Here is an 18,438-nt window from a genome sequence, read left to right as displayed (position 1 = left end):
ACTGAGACTTTGTTGTGCACTGTGCAGAATGGGTTTGCAAACCTTAGGTGCTAAGTGACATCCTATGGAGAGCATGATAGCATATTTTATATTCCTTTGTTGGAACCCTTAAAATGCTTCAGCGACAGGTCTTGTTACACTGTTTTTGCAGAATTTGGTTTGAGGCCATTAATGTTGCACTTGTAGTGCATTGTAGATGCATTTCCACTTGAATATCCATTATTAGATTTGTGATAAACAATATATAACCGGTTTAATATAGTAGAATTAGTCAAAGATGGTTCTTTTTCACACAATTATGCCTCCTAAACAGATTTAGTATGGCACATAGCCATTTGAATGTATTTGTAATCATCGTTTGTACAGATAACCGATTTTTATAGTGTTGGAATACTACTCACTGTATAGATGTAGCCTTTTGTACAACAATGTTGACACCGACTGGCTCAGCACTGCAGCCTGTCTATGGCATTGATGAACATTCTGGAGATGTGGGGACACTGAAGACCAGCAAAGACACAGCAGCCGATTACCTGAAAGAGAAGAGTCGCCAGCTAACATTAGCAGATTTTCTAAGAGCCACAGGTGTCGGATTCAGTTTTAATTTCCCTGCCTTTATGCGCATAAGAGATTAGATAGAGCGATATTTACATACTTGTATCTCAAAATACATTTAATCTCTAGTGTCTATGAATTATAGAAATAATTCATCTTAGTAAAACATTACTAAACAAAATCACCTATTTTAGATGAATAGCTAGCGATGGGCATTAAGAAATGTATATATTTATTTACAATAGATGCTAAGGAGGAAGTAACTCGTTTGACTTCAAGCACATTTAACAAGAGTAAAGGAGTGGATCTCACCAAACCTGATAAGAACATGAATATTTTGCTTAAAATATTGTCGTGTTCTTTGCATTGTTTCCTGGAAAACTAAGCACATTTTACACCCCAATTCCCAAGAAGACTGTACCTCATTGCGAAACACTGCCATGTTTGTCAGAAATCTATTACATAAATAAACCAGTCCAGAATCTTGATAAACATAAACCTGTGAAGCATGCACAGCGCTTTCACAGTCTTGAGTAAAGTTGGTTGTGTGTGTGTCCCTTTACTCATTCACAGTTACTCCACAGACTGCAGAGGAAACTATGTATTTTAATGCAATAAAAAGAGAACTAATGTATTAATGTCGACATTTTCTTTTTCTTAAATGTGTTCTTAAAAGAATCTAATTTCAGTCTTCACACTAGAACGAACAACTATGACTCATTTCTTATTTGCATATTCTAAAATAATCATGTAATGCACTGCAAATGCAAGGGATTCAAGTGTTAAAATAAAGATAAGGGTAGGCACAAAAAGAAGCCAAATACAGTTATACTGTTTTTATTCAGTTCAAGAAAGTGAGGGCATCAACACCTACAAATAAACATCATCTGCTTATTAAGGTCCCTACTTGAGAAAGAGAAACATTGATCATGTGAACAAAAATAAATAATTTATATTTAAGATATATGCATCTGATTACAAGGAGTCTCAATTGTCAGCATAACTTTTTTTTTTTTTTCAAATCTAATAAAGCCATTAATACATGAAGGTTCGCAACTCCTACTGTTAAATAACCAGTAAGCAGATCTATAGGCTTAAAAGGAAACCATCTTACAAATAATTCTAATCCAAGTAGGTTGGTGATATGAAATGGCACATTGAAATTCAATCTGGCATTAAAGACAGACATAGAAGCCTTGATGCCAGAAGCATCAAGCTAAATGTATATTCTTACATTGCGTCTAGTAAGTTGCGAGACCTGAGCATTTTTTTAAAAAAAAACTGTTGCAAAATGTTGTCTGTGAATTCCTGCCCTAATAGAGCCCGACCGATCATGGATTTTTGGGTTTATTTTTTTTGTGCTCCAATATCTTGTGAAGAATATACTTCCACTTAATAAAACATTTACTAGAAAAGTATGCGCTAAGAAAACTGAATTATTTCAGTTGTTCTTTTAAATACACTGTTGTGAATGCTTTTAAAGAGGTAAAGAGGTATTTCTTAAGTGTTTACAACCATTACCTAAAATACCTACGTACTCAACCAATCTAGCATTTATCACACATTAAATACCATGCATAATGTGTACCACATTTAACAGTAATAAAGACAAGTAGTATGCTTAAGGTATAAATAGTGACTTTTAAATAAATAAATATCTTTGAGATTTTCTACAGGACAGGCCTTAGGGTAGTTTGCCGTTTAACAGCTTTACCAGCATCATTCATTATGAAACTGCAGGAACATCATGTGTACATTGGTCTTAATGAGACGATGAAATGATAACAGCACATCTACCGGGAGCAGTACGATAACCTGAAAAACGGAAGCACTTAATACAAACATAACGAGAAGGATAGCATGTATCCTTTTATCCAGAACACCTTATTCTGTTTCCCCTCCGATTACGGCAAATAATCGGTCGGACTCTTGAAGGCAGCACTGGGTAAGAGGTTGGACAGAAATACTCATCCAAGCTCTCAGTCTGAGATCTATCATAGTACCATATAATTTGTGCAGTGTGTGGGAACACAAAAACAAATGAAATAAAATAAACATCTAAAATGGTCTCTGACAGGCACTGTCACTTATTCTAAAATGTCTACAGTATTACTGTCCCTACCAGAGGTAGTATCTTATCAATGCCAGTCTTAAGTGTCCTTTAAAGAACAATATTTAAAAAACACAACAGTAAAGGAGGCAAGCCTCGCCGAGATTAGCATCTGTGTGCGACACCATCTGGACAAGCACAGCAGAAAACCTGATGTTGTACGATTATTGGCATTAGGCCTTGGGTGGAGAGAGTCTTTCTCTTGTAATAGAATTTTGTTTTGAAATCTTCCCTTGGAGTGGCAAGACTTAAGTCTGGCCTCAGAGGAAAGGGTCCACACCCAGTCCCATTAATGCGTTATCATCCATATTAAAGGAGGTCTCGTATGTCTGTTGGGTATTCTGATGCATCTTCTGATGATGCCGCAGGTTGGACTTGCTAGAGAAACGCTTGTCGCAAAGGAGGCAAGAGAAGGGCTTCTCTTTGGTGTGGATGCGCCTGTGGCAGATAAGCTGGGTGGAGACCCGGAAGGCCTTGCCACACTCTAGGCACTGATAACGTTTGGGTTCTGTGTGAATGCGTCGGTGATTCTTCAGTGCCATGAGATTGGAGAACTCCTTTTGGCAGACCGAGCAGAAGAAGGAGCCGGTCTTGTGGCTGTTCTTATGGTTGAGCAGTGAACCAGCGTGGCGGTAAGTGCGCCCACAATGCTCACACACATGACTCTTCTCCTCCCTACTGTATTCCTCGCTACTTTCCTGCTGGTCTTGCGGCTCAGGGAATCCGTGCACTTGGCTGAAAGCTGAATCGATCTTAGGAAGGCTCTGAATTCCTATCTGCTGGTCCAGTGTTGAGTCCCAGTCTAAATCCTGCTGCATCTGCATACCTTCCTCATGGTGTGACTGCCCTTGTAAGCTGCCATGTAGTTCCTGGTGCTGCTGAAAACTAGCCAGGTTTGGGAAGTTCTGTTGACACATGTTGCAGTAATAGGGGAGTCCCTTACTATGCACCTCCATGTGGCTCTGCATGTGTGAAAACTCACAGAAGGTTTTCCCGCAATCTGGGCAGCAGTGGCGAGCCATTTGAGAGTGGCTCTCTAAATCCAGAGGATCTGTGAATGTTTTGAGGCAGAGAGTGCAGTGCAGGAGGTCAGCAGAATGAGTCTTCTTGTGGTTGAGAAGGGAACCGGCGTGTCTATAAGAGCGTCCGCATTGATCACATCTGTAACAAAAGACAATACTGGCATCAGATACAGTCATCCTGATTTTGCAGAGTTAGATGCATTCCTGGGTCAACATATTTTGTTGATCCTGGAACAACATTCCTGTCCAAAACGTTAATCCTTACCATATTCCTATCCCTAAACTTAACCTTACCCATAGATTATTAATAAAATCAGAGGGAAATGATAGGTGAATAACATTGATGTAGAAGCACCTAACCCTGGTTGTAAGCCTAAACTTGACAAACTGTAAACTTGTCCATCAAATCTGATTGGTTGATTGGAATGTTGTTGGATCGACAAAGATGTTAATCCAGGAACATGTTGCACTTGGTGAAATCAGGTTCTGCCATCAGATACCATGAAATTATGAAGGATAGAAAAGGATAGGTGTTCAAATAACGTTTAAGAAAAAATATGACTCACGTATAGCATTTGTCCACCCCATCTTGATTTACAGTAGAGTTTGGATTTCCGTTTCGGTAGCAGCGATGTCTCTTTAGCCCAGACTTTCCTTGGAAGCGTTTGCCACATGTTTGGCAGCTGTAATGAGTTATTCCACGTGCATGGATTTTTTGATGGTTGTACAGGATACTGGAGAGACGGAAAGCTTTACCACAAGTAGGACAGACATACTTTTTCTTCTGCGTGTGAATGCGTGTGTGGTTTCGTAAAGCCATGGGATTGGAAAAGGGCTTGGCACAGAAGGAGCAGGTGAAATGGCCTGTTTTGTGTGTGTTCTTATGGTTCAACAAGCTACCGGCATGACGGTAACTTCGACTGCAAATGTTACACTTGAATGGTCGTTCCTCTTTTTCTAGGGCCGTACTCTCAGTGTCACCATCTACATTTCCTGGGGGGACAGAATCAGGGACAGTCTCTTTGCAACAGGTGTGTCCTTCAAGTAGTTCCTTATCTGGAAATACAAGACGGCAATGCTTGCATTTTAAATCCTTTTCTTGTTTGTGGCCCCTGACCTTTCCTTTTGCTGCTGCTTTTCTTTTAGTGGTCGAACAAGTGTGGTTGAGTAACTGTTTGTTTCCTCTGAAGGCCTTTCCACATTCTTGGCAACGGTATCTTTTGACGGAAAAGTGTATTCGTAAATGGTTCTTCATTGCTAGCTGGTTGGAGTAAGTGTTGTTGCACAAAGCACAGTAATATTCACCTGTCTTGTGTGAGTTTTTGTGGTTGACCAAGCTTCCTGCATGCCGATAGCTTCTCCCACATTGATCACAGACAAAAGGCCGAGGGTCCCTGGGATCTCCCATCTGGCCCTCCTTTTCTTGGCTAGACTGATCACCGTTAGAGGTCTGCCGTTGCTTATGGCGTCTGCTCATTCTCCTTCTGCTGAAATTAAGTGCCTGCATTCCACTCCCTGAGGCATTTCCACTCATCTGCATGAGTGTCTGAATTTGTTTGTTGAGCTCTTCAATCTTAGCCTTGTTTTCCTGATGTACCCTCTGGTGGTTCAATAGTTGTTTATAGATTTTGAATGCTTTCCCACATTCTGTGCAACTATGCCTGGTAGAGAAAGAAAAAAAAAATCAGATAAACAAAAACTTGGCTGTAAAACAATAGAGATGAGTTGTTATACAAGAACTTTTTACAAAGCAATCAAATACTGACATATGAACATTTTAAATACTTACTTTTTAACATCGAAGTGTGTCCTCTGGTGATTCTTGAGGGCCAACAAATTATAAAAACGCTTTTGGCAAACAAAGCAGCGAAACACTCCAGTTTTATGAGATTTCTTATGATTGAGCAATGATCCAGCATGTCTGTACGAACGACCGCATTGGTCACACTTGTACTGTCGTTCTCCATCATGTGGACTCTCCTGTGAAACTTCTTGTTGAAATGCATTTCTAAGAAGCGGTTTCTCCTCACATTTCTCCTCCACTTGTCCATCTCGTTGTCCCGTGCAGTTGTGGTTATTGAGGTGATAAAGATCGCTGCAGCTTATGCCGCATTTCCCACAAATAATACCTTCCATTTCCACTTTTGGTTTGAGCTCATTCTGGTGGTCCGTTACAAACTGTTCTGGCGGATTACCTTCTATATTGCTATGCAAGAGCTGGTGGGCTTGTAGGTCCTGTTTCTTTGTGAAGCTCTCTCCACAAGTACTGCAGATAATCAGGCTGCATTCACTCTGCTGATTTTCACTCTGTTCATCTCTCTTGACCTCCAGAGGTGACACAGATGATGGGCCAGATGCTGAAGGTGCGGCATGAGTTTGAGTGTGGCCTCGGAGATGGCTTCGCAGTGCACGCATGCTAGTATAGTGATTCCCACAAACTGAGCAGTGATACATCTCTCCGTCATCCTCTTCTTCACCGTCTTCACACTCAGCATGATCTTCGCTGTCACTCATCTGATTATGAATGTTGTCATGAAAGGTCTGCTGTCTAAAATAAGACTCAGCTGCACTGCCATTGTGTCCCTCAAAACCAATATCCTCACCTGACTGTCCTAAGAAATGTTGATGCTTTGTGTTGTGAAAGTCCATGTGACCGGATGAGTCATTCGTCATGGTCGGATACTGCTGATTCAGGAGAGGACACATGTGTGACTTGATTCCTGCGATATCAGTAAATGTCTTACCACAGTCTGCACACATGTGCCTCTCCATGAGGTGTTCGTCCTGAGGTAGGTGCTCATCTGGGAAGGAATTGTCAAACTGCTCATGAAATTCAGTAGCATTTGTCTCGTCCACATACTCCTCATCAGAATCATGCTGCACAGAGTCTACCAGGTCCTGAGGAAGGCCTAATATTCCACTTACATCTCCCTCATGTGATGGAAAGCAGCCCTGTTGGTTCTCATGTGTTAAGGGCTCTGAGGAAAGCCAGTCACCCTCAGAACTAGCAGGCAACGATGTGGGTCTTCCCTTATGAATCCGAAGGTGGCTCCGCAGAGCTGCCAAATGTGGGTAGCTCTTGCGGCAGATGGAACACTGAAAGATCCCGGTTTGATGCGATCGTTTGTGATTTATAAGACTGCCTGCATGCCTGTAACTTTTGCCACAGATGTGGCACCTGAAGCGGCGATCAGAACTGTCAGCATCTTCAACTTTGATGTTATCAAGACCTTGTGCGGAACAATCAGGATTGAGGTTCTCTGATGGTAGGGCCATTGGCTGTCCCTGAGCATGTAGAGTCAATGAATTATCATCGAAAGTGTTGGGTAGATACATATGACCATTTTCCATTGGCCCATCTGATTGGTCATAATCAACAACTTTATTGAGTAACGGAGGCAATGGTGGAGTGTCACTAGTGGGGGGATAAGGATTAGACTCTGGGGAATGAGTAACACTATCATTGTACGAGAAGTTGTGCTCCTCTGACAAATTGGTAGGGAGCTCAAATGACACAGAAGAGGAATTGTGCAACAGAATATGATTTTGAAAATCATCATCATTAGCAAAAGTAACCTGACAAAGGTGACAAAAATGTATATTAGTATCACCATTCTGTGGCATAACATGAGGGGCAAGTTCTTGCTTGCAGTCTGTGAGGGCCGCTTTAGAGTTCTGTGCACTGAGACGGCCTCGGGTTTTACTATGGATTCGCTGGTGACTAATAAGGGCAGCAAGATTGTTGAACTGTTTAAAACAGACTGGACACTCAAATAATCCCATTTGGTGAGTTTTCTTATGATTTATGAGGCTGCCATGATGTCTGTATGTCTTATCACATAAATCACATTTAAACGGCCTGTCTCCAGCATCATCCTCAGCTGCCGTGTCACTTTCTGGGGTGGAGTTTGAAATGTGTTCAGACACTGCACCATTACAAAGGCTGTTCATTGGAGCAATATTCAGCTTCATGTCAGGCTGCAAATCTGGCATAATGTCAAAATCCACATCATCTAGTTGCAGCAACTCATCATCTTTATAACCACTTTCAATGTGACTTTTTACAACATTGTTTGTCCTGACTCGAGACTCTTTATTGCGATGGACCTTTTGATGGGTGACCAGCTGAGTTGCCAGACGAAAAGCCTTTCCGCATTCTGTGCAAGAATATTTCTTTCTAGATGTGTGGATGCGCAGGTGGCTTTTGAGAGCCAATGCATTGGAGAGCTTCCTGGAGCATATATGACACTGAAAAGAGCCAACCTCATGTGTTTTTCTGTGGTTAGCCAAGCTGCCAGCATGCCTGTAGCCTCGTCCACATTCCTCACATTTGAACTTGCGTTCCTCTTCTGATTGATGAAAAGTGTCTGTATGCTCCAATAGACTGGGCATGCTTGCACATACTACACCACAATGTTTACATGAAAAGCCTTTGGTCCGGCCTGGCTCTTGCATAGCCATAATGCTATAGTAGAATGATAAGAAATGTCAATAAAAGCCAGTTTGAACGAGTGTGAGGGACACACCTGTCCTCACTATTATCAAAATGACTTGTTAAGTGAGGCCTGAATGTGAAGGCAACATTCAAACAATTGGCCAAGAATACATTCTGTTCCATTCCATTGGAAAAATGTCCTTGGGAGGATGATACAAGTGCAGGCACTGGATGGAATCTGTAACAGGAAAATCCATATATATTATTTACTATTAAGTTCACACAAGGCAGTTGCATAACAAAAAAAATCAATAATGTGAAAAAGCGACAAAATCTCTGTCATTATATAAAACAGAAAGTGAATTATTAAAACAAAATTTATTATCAAATGTACAATAAAACACTGCACTGATTTATAAGGAAAATTCATGCAAAAATAAAAAATAAATAAAATATATCTATTTAGTCACGTCGTTTCAAAATCCATATTATTTACTTTCTTTATCTATGACAGTTTTATCACATTTTTAGGCCATCCAATAAAAGTGAATGCTGAATGAAAGTCTCAGTCTACATTCACTTTTAATGGATGGACTAAAAATGCAATAAAAATACATGCTGACTGAAGCTATCATTCTGCCTGACATCTTTTTTAACGCTATAAGGAGAAAGTATTTCCTACAGGTTTGAAGATGCTGTTAGGAGAAAGTCTTTCCTCAGTTTCATGAGGGTAAGCAAATAAGAGAAATAGGATATCTGCTATGCGAAAACCACGTATGAAATTGCGAAATCCAGTCATTAAATATTGTTCACTGTATAATGTCAAGCACCTTGGCAAATTGAAATATTATCAACTGAATAAAAACAAACATAGGACTGTATAATTAATTAAAAGTCAAACTATGCAGTGACTAATATGACTAGTGCAGGGCTCATAAACTCCAGTTCTGGAGGGCCACATATAGAGTTTAGGTCCTACCCCTAAAAAAAAAAAAAAAAAAAACTCACCTGTCAGTAACTTAATGGTAATCCTGAAGACCTTGATTAGCTAGATGTGCTTAATTAGGGTTAGAGCTAAACTCAGCAGGACAATGACCCTCCAGGACAAGATTTGAAGAGCCCTTGAGCCCTAGTGTTTGATTAAACCGCAAAGAGACTGCTATTTAAATATGAAGTGTGAATAAGATGCACAATTTCATCTACATATACTAAAAGGAAAATATGACAGAATTTGATTTCCACAGTTTTTGATGATAAATTTGAATTAAATAATAAAAAACACAGAATCCAGAAAAATAAACTAAAATTGAATTTTTGAAAATAAATACCAGGTCCATATTATTGTTAAACTTTTAATTATTAAATTGTAAAAGTTATAAATGGAAAACAATTAAACCAAAGAACTTGGAACAAAATAAAATGGGCTTCAAGTACATGACTTTTCATTTCAGAGTGAATTGCTCCTTTAATAAACAAATATTATTCATTTATAAGATGTGTTTATTAAGCATAAAACAGGCAAAAACACCTGATTTTTTTTATACAAGCAACAATTAAATCAACTTTGGATGTTATATACAAACAAAGTACATGCAGGGATTTCTATTTCCATTAAAGCCTATTTACCATCCATCATGAATCGCTTAGTTAGTCGATAGTTCTATTTTTTATTCTAATATTAGGTCTAATTATAAAATATAACATCATTCCACAAAATATCGCGGCATATCAGTCGGTATCCGACAGCATGAAGGATCAACTGACGGGCTCCAGCAGTTAGATGTCAGGCTGCATCACACAATGGAGCTCTATTGACACACTTCTCCAGTACATTAGCTTAACAGCTACACAAGCACAGTTTTGACAGTGTATCATTCAGTTGTTGTAATAGTCCTCTAGTAGTGGTCTAATTTAATACAGCAGTCAAAACGCTGAGATAAGCGGAATAAAATATATTTTTGGGAGAGGCAGTAGCATCCCATACCATTGCGAGCTTGTTAGCAATTGGCGGCTAGTAACTGCGGCTAAATCTAGCTAACTGATACTGCAAAAAATGACATTAGGAGTATACATACTGAATGTTGAGGTCTCCCTTTGTGGTGTTGGTACATGTAATACTGACACTCCGTCCACTTTATTTTAGTTTCAGGACGGGCGTGTTCGTCCCCCCTTTTCTACCAATTGTCTTTTCCCCATCCCACTCTCGACTCACTTCCTGCTTTTGTTGCTAGGGAACAGGAAATGTGCATCAGTAAAAAAAGTCCGTATGTTTTCCTCTGAAGAGCCGTTTTTAAATAGTAAAACAATGCTTATTATATTATTTCTACCCTTCCACCATTTCGTATTGGAATCATTTCTTTAATAGCATGAACAAAAAACTAATTTAGTCACAAAGCTTCAGCTTACTTACACCAATGACTAAGAATGTTTATTTTTGTGATATATAAATCCAAACACAGCTCCTCGTGAAACATTATGATATAATGAAATATTAAAGATATACAACATCAGCTATCATAACTTCTAAATCTGTTCTACCCTTAACATGAGCATTTCCCTTTCATGTGTTCATTCTTTAATGTTGTCATTAATGTTAATGACAAATGGACTGTTTGGCAACTCTTAGAATAAAATTTATTTAACAAGTAACTTATAACCACGTTATTAGAACCACATTATTATTTTTTTTTATCCAATTCACATTTTTGTTATGTAACTTTATGCACAAATCAACTGAACATCCACGTACATTGAAGTGAGCATGCATAATTTCCCCTCCCACAGGCTCTCTCTCCACCCCACTCTATCCCACTTACCATGCACTGTAGTCCGCAGAAACTCTTCATACCAAAACAGCAGAGAGATGAATGCGATTTAGTTTTAAAAAATCAGATAATTTTGTAGACATTCCCCAGGTAACGTAATGAGTAAGGAAGTCATGAATGCTCACATCTCCGCGTTCGCAGGATAATTTCGTCGTGGTCCTAAAGCCGCCGTCCTTCTCCTGAGATTGAACGATTTGCAGTTCATTGTCAAAGATACAACCGTCTCTCCCGATAGCACAAAAGGTACGTAACGTAAGCCATATTTTAGGAATACTGACGAGATATAAACGCATATTGTTAAAAATGCAGCGATTATGATGAAGTGACAGAAGCCTACGACTGCAAATTGCTTCGCATCTTCAGCGGTCCTAAAGCCAGCCATTTTGTGTTGTAGTGCATACTGAAATAGTAGTTGTATGCCGTTAAAGACATTGATATTAGCTCTTTAAATTGCCGCTGAGTTGCATTTGCATTGCTTCGATTTGGTCATGGTCGTGTAATTTCTGTTATCACCAAAATGTAATTCAGTTTTGTACATAAGGAGCCCAGATGGCAACTTCCTATGAGAACAAGAGCGTCTTTCCTAATTGTCCCTGAGGTCCTAATGCCGGCCATTTTGTGCTGCCTTCCCCATTCTTTATACAGTTTGGTAACTATAGCAAAAAAAGGCTACATATTAGTTTTATACTATTTATATGCTCTTGTTATATATGTATACTAAATACTACATGGTAGTTACAACAGTAATTGTTCTTACAATATGTTAACTTGTCATTCGTCACCATTGTCATAAAACATTTAAGAAAAAATCACAGGGGTTAATGCATTTTTATGATAAAATTATCAGTAAGTGTAGTGACCATGATATTTTGACAGAAACTGATTACCTTGGTAAATGTATTTAATAGATTATTTTCCTTAAACTTCAAATCACTTGTCTTTCAGTCAATTGCCAAGTGCAATGGTAAAGTTTAAAAAAAAAGAGTAGCATATTATTAATAATTAATCTATTTTCTCTGTATATTCCTTTTGCATATTGTTGATAGAAGTATGTTGTCCTGTAATGACTAATGTTACAACACATTTTTATTTGATATATGTTGAAGCTTGTTCCTTAAAGGAACACGCCACTTTTTTTGAAAATAGCTTAGCATAGTTCATTGAATCGGATTAGACCGTTAGCATCTCGCTCAGAAATGACCAAAAAGTTTCGATATTTTCCCTATTTAAAACTTGACTCTTACATCGTGTACTAAAGGCTCCGGTATACTTCAAACAAAGTTCTTTTTCATTCTTCGTTTAGGAGTAAAACGAAGTTCGAAATGTGTGACCAACGATATACTGTAAACAAACATCTGACACCGCCCACACTGCTGAGATCGACGTTTAGATGAATATGTAAATATGTGCCTTGCACTTTCTTCTCAGTAACAACATAAACACAACAAAAATGAGAGAACGGCAAGCATTTTTATAGACCGCATAAGAAAAGCGTCTGACCATAACAGCATGGGTATGTTAGCACGAGCTCTGCAAAGTAGCACTCCAGTCATGTCACGTCTTCATAGAACTTTATTCAATAGATTGCTTAAAATCAAGCAGCTTAACAGTATCAAACATGAAAAACAGTGTTACTGCCTCATTTTTTTTACAAGCACAGCTTCATGTACTATAAAGTGGCTATCCAATGTTTTCATGTTTTCACCCGCGGAGCTCTTACCTCGATGAATTTAAAAAATACACAAAATGAATCAGAGACGTGCCCACGCGAGTGAAGGCGGAGCCTCAGCGCACACCTCCTATTACGTTATCGTCACTGACCAATGGTAGTACGAAGGTGTTTTGGTGCTGGAACAAACTTTTCCTGAACGAACTTCGTTTTAGCCTGATTTTGTTCGAAATGACGTCACATCAGTTCTTTGATTTCGTTTGAAGTATACCGGGGCCTTAAGGCCGACGGAAAATGAAAAGTTGCGATTTTCTAGGCCAATATGGCTAGAAACTATATTCTCATTCTGGCGTAATAATCAAGGAACTTTGCTGCCGTACCAGGGGTGAGTCCAGCCACTACCCAATTTGCTGGATGCAACTCTGCAACTACACAAACTTGGAAGGTCACGTTGGAAGTTACCTAGCTGAGGACTATTTCAGGCGCTGCGTAATATCATTGCGCCTGCTGCACTCATGGTATGGAATGAGAGTATAGTTTCTAGCCATAACGGCAACTTTTCATTTTCCGTCGGTCTCAGTACACGATGTAACTACAGAAGAGTCAAGTTTTAAAAAGGAAAAATATCAACTCTTTGGTCATTTTTGAGCGAGATGCTAACGGTCTAATCAGAATCAATGAACTATGCTAAGCTATGCTAAAAGTGGTACCGCCAGATTCGGAGATCGGCTGAATGGATTCGAAAACGGTAAAACTCAACTGTGTAACTCTAGGGGAGTTGGAAAATGAGCTTATTTTCAAAAATAGTGGCATGTTCCTTTAAAAGAAAATAATAAAAAATTTGGGAAAACGGAACATGTAACAACAAAGAATACAAGTTATAATAAATAAAATCATCTATTAAACTCTAAATTAAAATATAAATTCAAGGCACTCATGTATTTCGTTGTTCTCCCCAGCATTGTCAGGATGGCTTCACCCCAACCAGGTAGCCCACCAACTGCAGAGCAGTACACACCACCACCTTCTGAGACGGAGCCCAACAAAGAACAAGACAACTCATCAGAACAGCCTACGAGAAGAAGAGGAAAAGGGAGACAGCCAAAAACTCTGCACACTTTTAAATGCTCAACCTGTCAGGAGGTCTTTTCCAGCCCTTCAGCTCTACAGAGCCACAAGCTGTCAGCACATGGTAAAGACAAACAGCAGCAGTACACCTGCGGTAAGTGCACCAAGACGTTCTCCAGCCGAGCACAGCTTTCCAAGCATCAGCGTTCCCACTCTGCTCAGCGTCCGTTCCAGTGCCCACAGTGCCATAAGGCTTACAAGACTCATACAGAGTTACGCAACCACAGCCGTTCACACACAGGAGAGAAACCATTTGTTTGTTTTGACTGTGGCAAGGCATTTATGCAGGCCATTTGCCTGCGTATCCACATGACGCAACACAGCGGCGAGAGGCCCCACTCTTGCCCTCACTGCTCTAAGAGTTATCCCACATTATCAAAACTCAAAGTGCACCAACGATCACACACTGGGGAGAAGCCTTACTTTTGTTCCGAGTGTGGGAAGAGTTTTGCCGACCCTTCAGTGTACCGTAAGCATCGGCGTAATCACCAAGGCCACCGGCCGTATGTTTGCAGCGACTGTGGTAAATCGTACACCGAGCTGAAGGACTTGAAAAACCATCAGCGCTCGCACACGGGCGAAAAGCCTTACCTGTGCTCTGACTGCGGCAAAGCCTTCTCCCGGTCGTCCTCTTTAGCATGCCACTTGCGAATCCACTCCAAGAGCAAGCCGTACCAGTGTGAGCAGTGCGGCAAAGGTTTTACTCAGCTGTCTTCGTACCAGTCCCACCTTCGCACCCACTCTGGCGAAAAACCCTTCTTGTGTCCACAGTGCGGCAAGATGTTCTCAGATCCCTCTAGCTTCCGCCGACACCAACGGGCACATCAAGGATTCAAGCCGTACCCTTGTGATAAGTGCACTAAGAGGTTTCGGCAGCCGGCGGACCTTGCGGTGCATCAGCGTGTGCACTCCGGTCAGCGGCCTTACAAATGCCAACGTTGCGATAAAGCATTCGTCGCTTCTTGGGACCTGCGGCGCCACATGCTAGTGCACTCCGGGCTGCGGCCGTTTTCTTGCACTGAGTGTGGCAAGTCGTTTACGGAGCGCTCCAGTCTGAACAAACACAGAAGGGTCCATTCAGGGGAGCGTCCTTACAAATGCCAGCTGTGCTTCAAGTCGTTTGTTGTGTCATCAAGTTTGCGCAAGCATGAGAGGACGCACTTATCCGAGAGGCCGTTACAGGTCCAGGCCACTCCTGAACCAGCTCAAATGTTTCCTACCACCCTTCCCCAATTCTCCTGCTCTCACTGTGATATGATATTCGGGACGTGGGAGGAAGTGCAGGCCCATACCAGCCTTCACACTATCTCTCCACCGTCTGATTCTACAGTTTCAGCTTTACCCATCAGTCCTTACGTTTGTGTGACCTGCCAGGCAGAGTTTGTTCAGCTGGCTGATATGCAGGCACACGAGAAACTGCACCCCAAGCCACGACCCCACGTTTGTGACCAGTGCGGTAAGGGTTTTCTGAATAAAGCCGGGCTTCGCAAACACCAGCGCATCCACTCAACCAGTCGGCCGCATTGCTGCGCTGTTTGCGGAAAGGCTTTTCTTTTTGCCGCCTACCTACGCAAACACTTGCGCACCCACCGTGACACAGATTCGTCATCTTCCATGCCTCAGACAGACATAGTGCACAGCCAGCCCCTGCCATCCCCACCAAGTGCCGCGTCACCGTCGGAATCCGAGCCCACCGCTATTTCCCTGACTGTCCCGGTCACTGTGCCGGTGTCTGCATTTCAGACAATGCCAGCCCATGTATATATAGACAAGGAAGAGGGGCTCTGAGCTTATTGCTGACTCAGTGCTTATTGCTGAGCTTATTGTTGTCGGCTGCTTTGAACTCCTGAACAATGTTCACATTTTTGTTACTGCTGTTCTATAACTACACAACAAAGAGAATCTTGCAAAAAGCCTACATTTTTAAATAAAATTAAATGCATCAGTGCATTAATAATGCCTTTAATTTGCCTTGATATTGTAAATGTATTTATCTTTAGATTTGTGCCAAGATTGCTAAAATGATTTTTATTTTTAAGGTATATCTGAATCAAAGTGTCAGTTCATGTTGCTCTTCAGAAACATAATCACAGATGTCATACACTTGAAATCAGTGTAATATTTGAATGCTGATTTTAATCATAAGACCAATGTCTTATTTATATCAATAAATTTTTCTCCATAAACTGACTACTAAAGTTTATTGTATTTTATTTTTCTTAAGTTTAAACAGCTTGTATTGTTTGAATGTTTTTAAAGCAATAAGCCAGTGTATGTGGTGGTAAATATGACAGCGATTACTTCTTGGACATGCTATAATGCTCTTATGCTATAAAGTTAAACAATATTGCCTCTTGTTCTTTATCCGTACCCCCATTATTTTATTTTATGGATTTTTGGCTGTTTGGTGTATTGTGATATGTGATTGTTTCATTTACAATATTAGTCACAACTTTGGACACACTTGACTTAATCAAGTTTTGATTCCTGTGATATTAAAAATGTTTGTTGACAAATATAAGTAGTACCTAGATATGTCTTTCTATACAAAATGTACATTTAAAAAAAAAATGTATTTATTGTAAAAAGAAAATATTATTTTTTTTTAATAAATGAATGAGTAGGCATGGATGATGAAAGAAAGCAGCCAACAAGTTCCAGTTTCATAGGTTTGATGACTTTGATTATACTGTTTATATAAATTGTGGAAAAAAGTTATTAAACTATTATTATTTATAATTAGTAGGTGTGTCAAAAATGTTAACCGGTGGTGATGAATGCCCTTGTATTCAAATTTTAACATTTAAACTGTGTTTAAATATTATAGTTAGGCCCTAACCCTAAGTGAAGAAAAAAAAAAGCTAAGAGAAGACCTATGTGTGAGAAACCATTTTTGATGACACATACAGTTTAGCAGGCTATATATTTAGTGAAGCTCAAAAATGACAACTTCAGCTTTGGACAAACACCACATTCCCTCTAAAAAAGGTATGTTTGGTTTATGTTAAATTCCACACTGCTGTTTTGAAATCATGTTAATGTATCACACAATGTACCAAATAGTGTATATTTAATATAACTAATTGAAAATTGTCTCTTTTTTTTATATGCGCGCAGATAGATTCTGATTTGTATAAAAAAGAAGAATCCACCCTAGCGATGGCAGCGATAGTTACCGGGCTCATCCCAATCCTCCGTACTGCGGTGGACTCCACCGCCACCTATAAAGGTCGCACCATGTGGTTCGGCTTGCTCTGCATCCGCCTAGTGACCATCTTTCTGGCTCAGTTTCCATGGAAAAGCCTAAATGATGATTTCATCTGTAACAACAGCTCACAGTTCTGCATTAAAGCTTGCTTTAATGAACACTTTGACCATTCTATAGTGATGGCATGGCATTTCCTCTACATCCTTCTTGTGCTCTCGGTCCTTCTCATGGAGCTTTTTTCTTCCCATCTTCGATCTTCATTCCAGAAGAAGAAAGAGAAAGAAATGGAATCGGAAAGCGAGCAGGGAGGTGTCATTGATCCCACCATGACTGTTGGTGGTAGGCTGATGATAGACCTCCACAAGAGCAAAAGCAGTCTGCTGGTGTACCTGTTCAGCTTGATGCTGCGGATTGTAGTGGAGGTTATGTTCATGTATGTCTTGCTGTTCTGGGTTCTGCCTAAATTGGATAAGTCGGTTTATGTTTGTGAGTTAAGTTTTAAAGGATGTTCAGTACAGCAGTGTGTGGTCCGAGGAGCAGCAGAAAAGACGATGTCTGTCTATGCACTGCTGTTTATATCTGCCCTGGTTATTATTACAAGCAGTGGTTTTTTTTTCTACTCAATAGTCCACTATCTCTGAAATGGTTAACAAAAGGTTCTTGGTGAACACAAGCATATTAGCATTAATGCAACTGTTCAGTTTTTTTTTGTTTTGTTTTTTTTTTTCTGAAATGCTTCATTATGGCTTACTGTGCCCAATATTGTAATTAATATGACTGTATTTTTGTTTCACTTTATATTAAGTGTCTTTAACTACTATGTACAAACATGATTTTACATTGTATTCGTATTTTAAAAATACCTGCATGTAATTACAGCTGTAATTAATTTTAATTAATTACTCTAATGACCCTTCTCTTAAATCTACCAACACCACCAGCAAATATCAGTTAATGTTTTTATTATACTTATTTTTTGATGTGAGTACAAAGTAGTTAGGCACCTAATATAAAGTGTAACCGTATCTTTATTTAATGTGATTGAATTGTAATTTTTCAAAAAATTGCATATATATGAAGACTTCAGATGCAAAAGCCTCTAAGTGCCATCTGAAATTTTCTTCTAAAATGAGCATTTTTATCAAGCTTGTATGTTTAGGTTCAGTAATTTCACTTTAATGGCAATTAATAGGTCCTTTTCATTGCCATTAAAGTGAAATAACTGAACATAAACATACAAGCTTAATAAAAATGCTCATTTTAGAAGAAAATTTCAGATGGCACTTAGAGGCTTTTGCATCTGAAGTCTTATATATATATATATATATATATATATATATATATATATATATATATATATATATATATATATATATATATATATAATTTCCAAGTGTTAAGTTTCCAAGTTTTAACTCAAAGGAAAAACTAGATTATACACATTGATTGATATTTGTTCTTGTTTTAAGTCAGAATTTAAAAAACA

General features: G+C 39.4%; 3 protein-coding genes across 4 annotated transcripts; 2 read left to right on the top strand and 1 right to left on the bottom strand.

Moving 5' to 3' along the window:
• Positions 1–1,402: 1,402 nt before the first annotated feature.
• znf646 (zinc finger protein 646) lies at positions 1,403–11,162 on the bottom strand. Of its 2 annotated transcripts, XM_067369364.1 has the most exons (5): positions 10,939–11,162; positions 10,198–10,349; positions 5,477–8,360; positions 4,254–5,348; positions 1,403–3,826 (listed from the first exon to the last, which is right to left on the bottom strand). In XM_067369364.1, exons 3-5 carry the CDS (start codon positions 8,146–8,148, stop codon positions 2,926–2,928), a joined length of 4,668 nt encoding a protein of 1,555 aa, XP_067225465.1. In that variant the 5' UTR covers positions 8,149–8,360; positions 10,198–10,349; positions 10,939–11,162; the 3' UTR covers positions 1,403–2,925. The 2 variants fall into 2 exon arrangements, with proteins under 2 accessions (XP_067225465.1, XP_067225466.1); XM_067369365.1 differs by lacking the exon at positions 10,198–10,349.
• Positions 11,066–16,271, top strand: znf668 (zinc finger protein 668). The gene is made up of 2 exons (XM_067369366.1): positions 11,066–11,190; positions 13,576–16,271. The coding sequence occupies exon 2, from the start codon at positions 13,586–13,588 to the stop codon at positions 15,530–15,532; it is 1,947 nt and encodes a 648-aa protein (XP_067225467.1). The 5' UTR covers positions 11,066–11,190; positions 13,576–13,585; the 3' UTR covers positions 15,533–16,271.
• A 370-nt stretch (positions 16,272–16,641) lies between these two features.
• On the top strand, positions 16,642–17,951 carry gjz1 (gap junction protein zeta 1). Its single transcript, XM_067370161.1, has 2 exons — positions 16,642–16,732; positions 16,862–17,951. Exon 2 carries the CDS (start codon positions 16,904–16,906, stop codon positions 17,591–17,593), a length of 690 nt encoding a protein of 229 aa, XP_067226262.1. The 5' UTR covers positions 16,642–16,732; positions 16,862–16,903; the 3' UTR covers positions 17,594–17,951.
• Positions 17,952–18,438: the final 487 nt, after the last annotated feature.

Source organism: Chanodichthys erythropterus, chromosome 19 (assembly GCF_024489055.1).
Source record: "Chanodichthys erythropterus isolate Z2021 chromosome 19, ASM2448905v1, whole genome shotgun sequence".
Lineage (NCBI taxonomy): Eukaryota > Metazoa > Chordata > Actinopteri > Cypriniformes > Xenocyprididae > Chanodichthys > Chanodichthys erythropterus.
Note: the sequence above shows the minus strand (reverse complement) of the source record. Positions and strands in the feature narration are given on the sequence as shown.